General features: G+C 35.9%; 1 protein-coding gene across 1 annotated transcript; it reads left to right on the forward strand.

Annotated features, from left to right (window-relative positions):
* The first annotated feature begins 7400 nt into the window (after window positions 1–7400).
* LOC123660550 lies at window positions 7401–11900 on the forward strand. Its single transcript, XM_045595607.1, has 3 exons — window positions 7401–7435; window positions 10320–10556; window positions 11013–11900. The coding sequence occupies exons 1-3, from the start codon at window positions 7401–7403 to the stop codon at window positions 11557–11559; spliced, it is 819 nt and encodes a 272-aa protein (XP_045451563.1). The 3' UTR covers window positions 11560–11900.
* The last annotated feature ends 359 nt before the right edge of the window (window positions 11901–12259 follow it).

Below are 12259 nucleotides of genomic sequence, written 5' to 3' on the forward strand. Positions count from 1 at the left end.
CCTGTCAAAGATTTTCATTGTAATATGAAACTTTGAATAGTTACGGGTTTCTGTAAAGAGCTCACTATAGACGGCGCCACGGTTCGCTTAAACCGAAATTAAAAATTATCATATCGAAAATTTCGCTCGAGCGGGTGCATCGTTCCATAGCTTAATTGGCTAGAGCGCCGACACGGTATGTCGGAGGCGCGGGTTCGAACCCCGCTGGAGCGTTCAATTTTTGATATGATATTCAAAAATGTTTAGAATTCCTAATGTGGGTAACACAAAAAAAAAAAAAAAAAAATCTTAGATATTAAAAATAGCACGGTGTCGTCTCCTGTCAAAGATTTTCATTGTAATATGAAACTTTGAATAGTTACGGGTTTCTGTAAAGAGCTCACTATAGACGGCGCCACGGTTCGCTTAAACCGAAATTAAAAATTATCATATCGAAAATTTCGCTCGAGCGGGTGCATCGTTCCATAGCTTAATTGGCTAGAGCGCCGACACGGTATGTCGGAGGCGCGGGTTCGAACCCCGCTGGAGCGGTCAATTTTTGATATGATATTCAAAAATGTTTAGAATTCCTAATGTGGGTAACACAAAAAAAAAAAAATAAAAAAATCTTAGATATTAAAAATAGCACGGTGTCGTCTCCTGTCAAAGATTTTCATTGTAATATGAAACTTTGAATAGTTACGGGTTTCTGTAAAGAGCTCACTATAGACGGCGCCACGGTTCGCTTAAACCGAAATTAAAAATTATCATATCGAAAATTTCGCTCGAGCGGGTGCATCGTTCCATAGCTTAATTGGCTAGAGCGCCGACACGGTATGTCGGAGGCGCGGGTTCGAACCCCGCTGGAGCGGTCAATTTTTGATATGATATTCAAAAATGTTTAGAATTCCTAATGTGGGTAACACAAAAAAAAATAAAAAAATCTTAGATATTAAAAATAGCACGGTGTCGTCTCCTGTCAAAGATTTTCATTGTAATATGAAACTTTGAATAGTTACGGGTTTCTGTAAAGAGCTCACTATAGACGGCACCACGGTTCGCTTAAACCGAAATTAAAAATTATCATATCGAAAATTTCGCTCGAGCGGGTGCATCGTTCCATAGCTTAATTGGCTAGAGCGCCGACACGGTATGTCGGAGGCGCGGGTTCGAACCCCGCTGGAGCGGTCAATTTTTGATATGATTTTCAAAAATGTTTAGAATTCCTAATGTGGGTAACACAAAAAAAAAATAAAAAAATCTTAGATATTTAAAATAGCACGGTGTCGTCTCCTGTCAAAGATTTTCATTGTAATATGAAACTTTGAATAGTTACGGGTTTCTGTAAAGAGCTCACTATAGACGGCGCCACGGTTCGCTTAAACCGAAATTAAAAATTATCATATCGAAAATTTCGCTCGAGCGGGTGCATCGTTCCATAGCTTAATTGGCTAGAGCGCCGACACGGTATGTCGGAGGCGCGGGTTCGAACCCCGCTGGAGCGGTCAATTTTTGATATGATATTCAAAAATGTTTAGAATTCCTAATGTGAGTAACACAAAAAAAAATAAAAAATCTTAGATATTAAAAATAGCACGGTGTCGTCTCCTGTCAAAGATTTTCATTGTAATATGAAACTTTGAATAGTTACGGGTTTCTGTAAAGAGCTCACTATAGACGGCGCCACGGTTCGCTTAAACCGAAATTAAAAATTATCATATCGAAAATTTCGCTCGAGCGGGTGCATCGTTCCATAGCTTAATTGGCTAGAGCGCCGACACGGTATGTCGGAGGCGCGGGTTCGAATACCTATTTCTTTTAAAAGAAATACAAATAAGTAAACCAAATTTAACTGTCATTTAAAACAAAAAGGATTAGCAGTTCGAGACTTTCTGTCAAGGTTTTTGCTAATTGTGAATCGATTATAATTATATTTTAATGGTTAGGGCGTAAGTCGAGGGTGAAAAAACTCCATCCTAAGGGTGACTTTGAGGGATTATTGAAGTTGGTTCAATTGTGAAAAAAATTAATTCTAGAATCACCCCGATGTATAAACTTATAATGAGGATCAATATTTGCTTCAAATTTAATTAAGAAAGTGAAGGCCAATTTTTTCATTTTTTTTTATGTATGTGGTTTATTTTATTGATATAAAATTTGTACATATGTGTGTCGCAGTAAACGATCGCTGGTTCGATGCACACCCGTAAGTCCACAGGTAGGTAGGTCCGTTGGTAGGTATTAAGGTGTAAGTGTGAGTACCAATCCATGTCTCTGTTCCTAGTGTACAAGTTCTCACAACTCTCTGTGTCCGTCTGTCGTCTTGTTGCAAGTGCGACGATAATGAGACGAGAACAAAAAACTCTATAAATCAAATGTTTTTTATCCGTCCGGAGTAACTTAGGGTTAGTATCATTGAAAGTCAGACTAGGACATGATGGACAAAATGTTTATTATTTTCGCTTTGCGGAGCTCGATATTTCGACATTGACTGCGAATGTCTTTATCACAGTCTCGTGATGAAGCGAAAATAATAAACATGGTGAATATCCCGTTTTCGAATAATTTTCGTAATAGAAGTAACCACGTTAATCTAAAATCTTATAAAAAATGCATAATTCGGCTTTAATAAATATTAGTTACTTGCAACCCCTTAGTATTGTACAATTGTAAACAGGAAATAAATACAAAACTCAAATATTTTTTTTATAAAACGTTTGTTTAATCGGGTGAATAATTTTTACTGACAGAGCAGGTCTCTTCAATATTACCCAACAAATAAAATTACGGTTTTTTTTTCATTCTGTATCTCTTTTTTATCGTTCCACTCATTTTTAACGTTAGAACAACACATTCAATGTATCTCCTGTAAATATTTCTACGCGATGGAATTTGGAATGTTTTCGTATTATTTTCTAATGTTTACACGAATTTCACACACTATAATGAAACAACTTTTTCGAATTTTTATCGCAACGACTGTCCTCCCGTGACCATGGTTGCTGTAAAGTATCTGAAACGTAGGGCATCTAAAAAATTTAATAAACCGCGATAAAATCCGAAAAAATTATTTAATTATAGGGGGTGTTTGTTATTCAATTGTACCAAAACAGATTTGGAACAACTAGCACAAAGTTAGACTATAGAATGAATTATTGTAGCACAAGGTTTACCTCTTACGACACCCACGGGAAGAGAGGGGGTGGCTATATTCTTTAGTACCGTAGCCACACAGTACAGGCGACTAAGGGATAACACAGTTCCGCTACCGCCTTGGTACTTAAAAAGCCAACCGGTGGCGGTGTAACCATCAAACTGCTGGCTTTGAAATACGCAGGCCGAAGACGGGCAGCAGCGTCTTCGGTGCGACAAAGCCAGCCCTGCGGTCACCAACCCGCCTGCCCAGCGTGGTGACTATGGGCAAAACACATGAGTTCACGTTATTTTTGGCGTAAACTTGTGGTTTATCTCTTGTGATAGATCATCAGCTAGCTATAATTGCGATACTAATTTTGAAACTCTTCCCATAAGAATATCTGTTGTCCTGGAAACTCAAGACAGTTGGCGACAGTCGTTAGTGTATATTTAACGTCGTCCGCCGAGCTTGTAATTGAATGCCCTCATTAATATTGTCTGTTTGACGTTCAGATGTTCTACCACTCTTGAAAAACATAAGATATATTTTAAAAAATGCGGAAGATTCAAATATTTTTAAATTTATACGTAATGAAGTATAAAGGAACGAAATTAAACGATATTTATATGTTCGTTCAGCTAATGCTAGTGACAATATAAATGACTGACCCGTTGGCACAGTTGGCAGGGATTGTATTTTACCTTCCAGGATCGTATATACTATTCTTACTAGCGATCTGCATGTGATATTTTGTGTTTATTTAAATATGTGTATTATTATATAAACATGTATAACAGTCGGCTTTTACCTAAAATAATAGTATTTATAATAAGTTGCGTGATTAAGTACTCTCTGTACGTTGAGCATATTTAAACTTATTTATCAATTCATCTACTAACCAAACCCAATTTTTATAATTTTATTCAATTTCTTTTATTCAAGATTTACAAAACAATTTCCAAACGTTCGCAAATCAATTCATTCAAGTTATCACCGGTTTGGGACATTGTTTTTATTGCTTCTCCGATAACTTCGTTTCATCTTGTATTAGATATACATGGATATACATTTTTAGAAATGATGATAGTATAGTATATATATTCTGTCATGCCTGTTATGTCTGTCTTAATGATATAGGTACGACCTATCTTATTTCTAGGTATTATAAAAAATAAATAATAGATACGTATTCCAAAGCTGCCAGTAGCTTGTGTAACCTGTATCGGAGTTCAGGAAAGACACACAACAGCATTACAAACGCCCAGATAAGGATGAAAATCTATATCTTATATGGTTTATGACAATATTTCTCTTGTTCGTGGATCGAATCCGAGACCGCAAGTGCATCGGCCAGTTGCTGCGGTAACTTTGTCAACGCAATGAAAAATGTATATTTGGTGAATGATTTTTTCAATGGATCAAGAGCTGAGGCAGAGCACAACAGGATGTTTCTTTCTGACAATCTGGAGCAGCCCGACTGGGAAAGTATCCCAACCATACAGAATACCACAACTAAATAACACTGCTTCAAGCAGTGTTGTATTCCTGTGGTATGAATATGAGGACCAGAACTCCATTAGGTAGGGTCGGCAACGCACTTGTGATGCTTCATTTAATTGCTTACCATCAGGTGAGCCGTACGCTTGTTTGCCGACCTTGTTATATATGGAAATAAACACAAATATTTCCTTTTCATTGTATTAATACAATAGTATAAATTAATGACGTATGTATGAAAGATAAAGAGATCGTGTGTGCCTTTGAACGAGCAATGTCAGAATCTTTCCGCCTGATTTACTCGTTATTTTTGATATAAAGCAGAAAGTTGTACTGAAAAGTTATTTAGGAGAAAATACTACTTTATAGGAAAGTTTTTGAGAGCAATAATAGTCATGGCAATTATTTTTTGAATTGTTATTCTTAATGCTTCAAGCTTGTAAGTTAACACGGTAATCCCTAGTTATAAAAAAGTTAATTTTTATTTAAACTTTTTCGCTTCAAATTAATGGTTTACAACATAAACAACTGATCAAAATATCTTTTGTTTAACAAGACAATGCCGACGGTTACGATTAGTTACTAGATAACAAAAGTCAGTCTGTGCGTCCGAACCGACCGACCGAACAAACACACACAAACACACGTAGCCAAACAATATTCCGTGATAAAAATATTAATACCATTATTCATTGTAAACTGTCATACACCATTGGACAGTTGTGTCACCTTGACTTAACAATTCGCATAGAACTAACATCCTTATAATAAAAAGAAATAAAGAATAAAATGGCCTACAATATTGTCGCTATGCCGTTTGATACACAGTCAACAACAATACTTCAAAAATGATTTGGGTGCAGTCTGAAATACTCGTTATGGTTAAGATTTATGGGTGATTGTTGCGTGTGCTTTATGGGCTCTGTGTGTCGCATCACGATTGCATTTTGATTAAATACATTGCAGTAATGCAAGTCACCGGTACTGGAGTTTTAGCTTCGTATGATTCATTTAAAACGTGTATTATGATTGATTGTCGATGGTTTGTTCCGCGGCGATCGTTCGAGATGTTTATCACGAAATAAGATAGAAAAATCCTGAGTCTCAAAACATTGTGTCTCAGGAAACATATGTCTTTGCAGGTTTTGCAACGATTTAATTTTAATTCGACTAAAAACGCCTGCTTCCATGTTCATTATGATGATCATTTTGACTTTGAATTCGCACTGATCTTTTTTTTATTTTTTTTTTAATATTATTTTTAAATTATTTTATGTTTGTGTTGTGTTTGTATTTTGTATTTCCCGAAGAAGGCTATATAAAAATTTATTACTTTTGGTGAAACCGTGTATATATATTACTTGAATAGTTTGTTTTGGTAACAAAATTCAAGTGATTGTTATGATGTAAAGTTACTAGGAGCTCTAACTGACTACTAACCTCTGATGAATTTAAAGTTCTCATTTCGGTCACATAATAAATTTTTTTGCATTTCTATTTTATAGTTTAACTTATACTTTGATTTACATGTTAATTGGCTCGTACGTTGACTGACTTTTGAACCATCTCGGGTTCCTTTAAATACCTACACAACAATATTTCCCAAATGTCTCTACTCAAATTGAAAGAGGGTAAAGTCAAAAGATATAAAAAGGATTTCTATAAAATTTTACTGTAAAAATAATTAACGCCATTAGTAATGAATGTACTCAACACTTTGTTTTAATTTTCGCCTCAAGAAAGGGTGAAAAAGTTCTCGAGACAAATTATGAAAAATTAGCTATAACTCTTAAACTTGGCAAGTTATGCCTCCTAAGGAGAATACAATTTCGGGGAGCTTACAATCCTTCGAAAGTTGAAAGTAGATTTTAGGAAAATGATAAGCTCACTTAAATTGCGATATTTTCGTAAAATACTTTAGGGTGAGAAAAAAATATTCGTAACAATGTTTGCATTCTCGTTACAGCCTATACAGTCCACTGCTGGACATAGGCCTCCACAAGTTTACGCCAAAAATAACGTGAACTCATGTGTTTTGCCCATAGTCACCACGCTGGGCAGGCGGGTTGGTGATCGCAGTACTGGCTTTGTCGCACTGAAGACGCTGCTGCCCGTCTTCGGCCTGTGTATTTCAAAGCCACCAGTTGGATGGTTATCCCGCCATCGGTTGGCTTCTTAAGTTCCAAGGTGGTTGTGGAACCTTGTTATCCCTTAGTCGCCTCTTACGACACCCACGGGAAGAGAGAGGGTGGCTAAATTCTTTAATGCCGTAGCCACACAGCACAATGTTTGCATTGAAGCCAATTAAAAAGTAAAAAATAGTGAAAAAAAAAAGAAATTATTTCAGAAATAATATCTGTTACATATCGGCAGTCAAAACGAAAACTTGGAGAAGAATGGGAGCATGGTAACGGACTGGTAATTTTGTTTAAGAAAATCGGAAAACATATAAAATATATAGGTATACGAATACAACAGATATAGTTTGGCTAATACGAGTAGAGGCACATATAATAGAGACTGTATCCTTTCGTATTTCCTAATCGTAAGTTTACGAAGTTATGCAGGGAATAAAGTGGATTATGTCTAAACAAAAACAGAGTGAAAAACCGCCATATTCAAGGCAAAATATAAAACACAAAAAAAATTAAAAATCTCAAACTTGGCTTAAGGTAAAGACAACCTTCGTTTTAGATGAAATATTAATATTTAATAAGTATACAAAAAAAAGTATAAACTTATTCCCGAGTCGGCTGAATGAGAAGATTGGGTGAAGTTATTAAGAAAAATGACGAGGCAAACTGACAATCTTGATTCCTTAAGGTAATGCATGTGCTCAAAGTGCTGTAGTTGCGATGGTTGTTATTCAAAAATTCGGGTTCAACTGCTTGTATACCGGCCGTATTAAGTGGATGCATTCCCCAGGGACTTCCATCTTTTCTCCTTGCATGAGTGACATTTGCGAGGGTAAGGAATTTGAGGGTTAAAACGTTGTTGGATATTTGAGGTTTAAAACTTTGAAAGAAGAAATGTATAGTTTGAATAGATCATTGTTTGAAAATGATCGGGTTGTGATTACTATTGATAAACAAAAAAAAACATTTTTAAACTTTTATAACGTACTTAAGTAAAATCTACTGAGAAAGTAGTAATACTTTATTACCGAAAGTTAGATAGAAGTATTTCCATTACTTTACACGTCTTGATCTATCCCAATTTGTATCAACATACTGAGAAATGGGCCCATAATTAACTGACTTCAAAAAAGGACGAGGTTACTCAATTCGACCGTATATATATTTTTTATGTATGTTCGGGGATAACTTCGTCGTATATGACCCGATTTTGATCATTCTTTTTTTGTTGTAAAGAAGATATCCCATGATCAGGAAACCAGGATCTGATGATGAAATCCCAGGGAAATCGAGGGTAACCCTCGAAAATTGTAGTGACGGCTAGTGCGTTTGTTATTTTTGTCAACGTTGTATTACTTGTCGATGTAAATGAAGTCGGTTTTTTCGTTTGTTAGCAAACACAATTATGTGTAAAATGTAATCGAAATAACATTATTAACACATTTCAAAATATTCTATCAAATCTCTAAAAGTATATCTCGTAAAGATCTCTTGATAATATCAGAGCTTGGAAAATCACACGCATCAGTCAGTAAGTAGATATAATAAAACAAGATAAATAAGACACTTCCGGTAAGCAACCAACAAGATATTAACTCAAAAGAACAAGTTCGGCTACAAGCCGTCAGATAATGTTGTTAATAGTTGATCTGAGTAGTTGTTTTTATCGAATGAACGGTGTAAGGTGACATCATCTAATGAAGGAGACCAAAGAATAATAGTAATAAGTACGGATATTATTAAAATGTAAACCACATATGCCAGGGAAAAAACACGTGAATCGATACAGGAAAGGAGACAGGGTCGCAGGCTTAAATAGGATTTGGTACGTTTGAGTTTTGTAAAATGTATGCTTATTTTTATAAGAATCTTGTAGCAGATTTAACATACTACATTATTGAATAAAGGCAATTCAAAAGAGCTTTTTAATCATACTTGAACGAAGTTAATTTAAATTTGAATGTCTTATCGACCGCAATCTTTTTCATACAAGAAAAGATCCAACTTTAGACACTAAACAGTTTAAATATGCCTTTGTACCAGCATTGTTTATAAGAGCTATTTCCTTTTGCTATCCTAGTTTACATAAATTGTTAAATAAATAAAATAAAATAAATAAATTATTTTAAAGTACGTTACCTATTTTTTTTAATGATAAATTAAAAAGTTGAAATGATCCATTAATTAAAATCTAAAAGTTTGAATATGCTTGGAAACATAAAGTGGTTTTAGTTGCATTTAATCTGCTTACAAAAAAATCTGCCGCGAGTTACAGGAAAATATATAAAGAAAAGTAAAAAAACGCTTAAAAAATGGAATATGTTTTTCCGGGAATTCGCAGTGTTTTCTGGGGGACAAAAAAAACACGAATAATTTCACCAATGTCATATGGGACGTAGAACTATGAATTTATGTGCAATAAATCGACAAACAGGAGGCTAGTGACCACTTTATGTAATTCAGGCATCGCAATCGATTTGCCGCGTCCGATCCACTGATAACATACAGCAGGTTACATTTGTAATGTGACACAGACTAACATAGTAGCAGGTGTGACTGTAAAATCGAAATAAAATGTGCTTAATTCAAGCAGGATTCAAAACAATATTCCATTAAAACTAATGACTTAAGCTACCACTGATTGGGAATGTATGTATATTCTGCAGAGAAAAATCGGTAAGATATTGCAATTATAGTTCAAAGCTTTCGTTTTAATTTCCCAAACTTTTATCGTTTAAACAATAGCACAAATTCTTCTGAATGTCATTACAATTACTCAAGAGGTAGGAAAATAACCCATCTCACAAAGTAAACGTTCTGCGTGATTACTCTATGAGCGCAGGTCTGACCTTCACCTTGACGATATCACTACATTTCTTCTGCTCGCCGGAGCGAGGCGAACACGCTGCTAAACTCGATAAGATTCGCTAAGCTATGGCTAATGGATTATTTACTTTATATTTTTGTGACACTGATACATAGATATCATATATTTGGGATATGAGCAGGGAACTGATGCAACAGTTCGTTGGTGTCGGCATTTTTCTTTATATTTTAAGCATATTTGACTTCTGTATTTATGATCACTTGGTAACAAAACATAATTATACCTACATATCCTTTATTTGAATCAGTATATCGAAATAATAAACGCTTGTCAGCGTCAGTGCGCTACAAAATGAATGGGGACTAAATTGTGTTTGTCCTATAACCGAGGCCCGGACCGACCCGGTCCGGTCCAACTCAGCTCACGTGGCCACGTGACTGATGTTACGTAACAAGATCGAGTCGAGATAGCGGCTTCGTTAGCGGACAATAGAATAGGCACGTTTCGTTCAGAGGTCGCCGCCGGGGCAGGTACAAGTAGATGGATACAATCTTGCGTTTAGTAACGCGGCTTAATGAGATTCCCATTGTTAATTTTTTTTTCGTAAGCCAAACAAAGAAACGGTGATGGAAAATATCGCGAAAAAATCTCAAAGGATAGCTATTTACTTAAAGCGCTATGCATATTAATATGTTTAAAAATGCAAGGGTATATCCGCAAAGCCTATTTCATATTTGCATACGAGCGATGCAGCGGGAGACGAGTGGGGTGTGGCGGGTGTGGGGCGAGGGTGGGGGGTGGGAGAGAGTGTGAGCGGGTGTGGAGGGGGTGCGCGCCCGGCGGCTGCCTCAGTCGGCCGGGAGCGCGCGAAGGAGCGCGGCGCGGCCGTGATGGTCAACACGAGTTGCGCCGTGTTCCGCTGCGGCTCGACATCTCACAAGCACAAGGGCATCAGGTTCCACCAGTTCCCAAGAGATGAGAGGTAACCTTGGGCTTTTTAATTGATTAAGATATTAACCGTTTGTCAATTGAGCGCTTGCTTTATGCGATCTAATTGAAATATTGAGTGAGATCTAGCTTTGAAAGCTTTTACATTGAATTTTTGAGCTTGGTGATGGGTTCTTTGTTGGAAATTGTTGGTGTGATATTAAAACGAGATGGATTTTAATTCCACGTTTTTGTCCTGAAACTCTTGTCTGTCATAAATATTTTTCGGATAATTTAATAAGCAGTGAGTACCAATAATTTTACTTGTTTATCCGTAGTAATTTCTGAAACAAAATTTGAATGTAAATTTAACTCAATTGTCTTTCTAACCTTTAAATAGGTTTGATAGTACTCACAATTAAATGTTATGTAAATATAAAATTTGATAAGTTCTATATACATAACTTTGTATAGTATAAATTAACAATAGCTAAGAAAACCGTTGTTCTAGATGCCCTGCATGGATCAATGCTTGCAAGAGAGAGGATTTAAAGGGCAAAGATGCTGAACAGCTTAAGCATATGCATATATGCAGCTTGCATTTCGAGCAGCGCATGTACGGGAAACAGCTGTTGAAGAAATCTGCTGTACCAACCTTAAACCTCCCAGCCACTCTGACGCACACCATCGGAACCCAGACCGAAACCTTCGACCCCTCAGTATTACAGGTTTGTGCGCAACAGGGCGTACAAGTGTGCACGAGCCAGGGCGTGCAGACTGATGATGAGATCTTCTATGTAATGTCCGAACATGAAATGGCGCCCGAAGTTTCTGGCAACCCATACTACTACGACAATAACCAGAGGAATTACTACGTGAAAGACGACCATCGCAACGGTGTAAACGAGATAAACGGTCTCGCAGATAACTCCAACTATATAACGATCGAGCAGTTTCTGTCCGGATGCGACGCCTTCTTGCCGGACGGTCTGAACGCTCTCATCAAATCTCATATTACCCTCTCCTTGGAATATAACGACCACAATTTACTGCCATAGACTGCGGTCTTAACCTTTCGAAAACGGTGGTTGTAACTCAATGTACTGTCAATCCATTTTTGATCAAATGTTGAAAAATAAATTATTTTTAATTGTAATTTAAAAGGTGTACGTTATCCAATAATGAATTGTTCATTGTATCAACGAATTTTTCTTAAGCGTACCTTATTGTAGTTACTATTACTATAACGTTACCTATTATTACCTATTTATTTTAGATTTACTTGTAATTAATATAACTATACCTATTGTTAGTGTTTACGATCTCCTAGTGTTGAAAGAATTATCATGTTTCCAATAAACACTGATCTCATTATTTTAATAAAACATTGATCTCTGGACTTGCATTTTATTTTATTTATATCACAGAAAATACAGATTAATAAATTAATACCGATTTTTGAATAACAACCTTGTTTACGTCAATAGTTTGGCGGTTTGTGAGAACTGCTTGTTCATTTCAAAAGAGACAGTGCGCGAGTTTTCGTTTTATATTTGTAGACATTTTTTTTTACATGTTAAGTGGTAATAAATGGTATCACTTAAAACTAAATATTGTATGCCTTTAATTGCTGTTAGTTTATATATATAACAGTATTGTAAATGCAAGCGAATTTGATAAGATACTATTCATATTAATAAATAATTTTAGTGTATTTTTTAAAATCCCTAATCATAATAACATGATATGCTGGCAAAA

The sequence above is a fragment of the Melitaea cinxia genome, chromosome 15 (genome assembly GCF_905220565.1).
Source record: "Melitaea cinxia chromosome 15, ilMelCinx1.1, whole genome shotgun sequence".
Classification (NCBI taxonomy): domain Eukaryota; kingdom Metazoa; phylum Arthropoda; class Insecta; order Lepidoptera; family Nymphalidae; genus Melitaea; species Melitaea cinxia.

Coding starts and splice junctions, on each gene's coding strand:
- LOC123660550 (XM_045595607.1), top strand. CDS start 7,401: ATGACGAGGCAAACTGACAATCTTGATTCCTTAAG. Junction 7,436..10,319: donor GACAATCTTGATTCCTTAAG/GTAATGCATGTG, acceptor TTTGCATACGAG/CGATGCAGCGGGAGACGAGT. Junction 10,557..11,012: donor CAGTTCCCAAGAGATGAGAG/GTAACCTTGGGC, acceptor CCGTTGTTCTAG/ATGCCCTGCATGGATCAATG.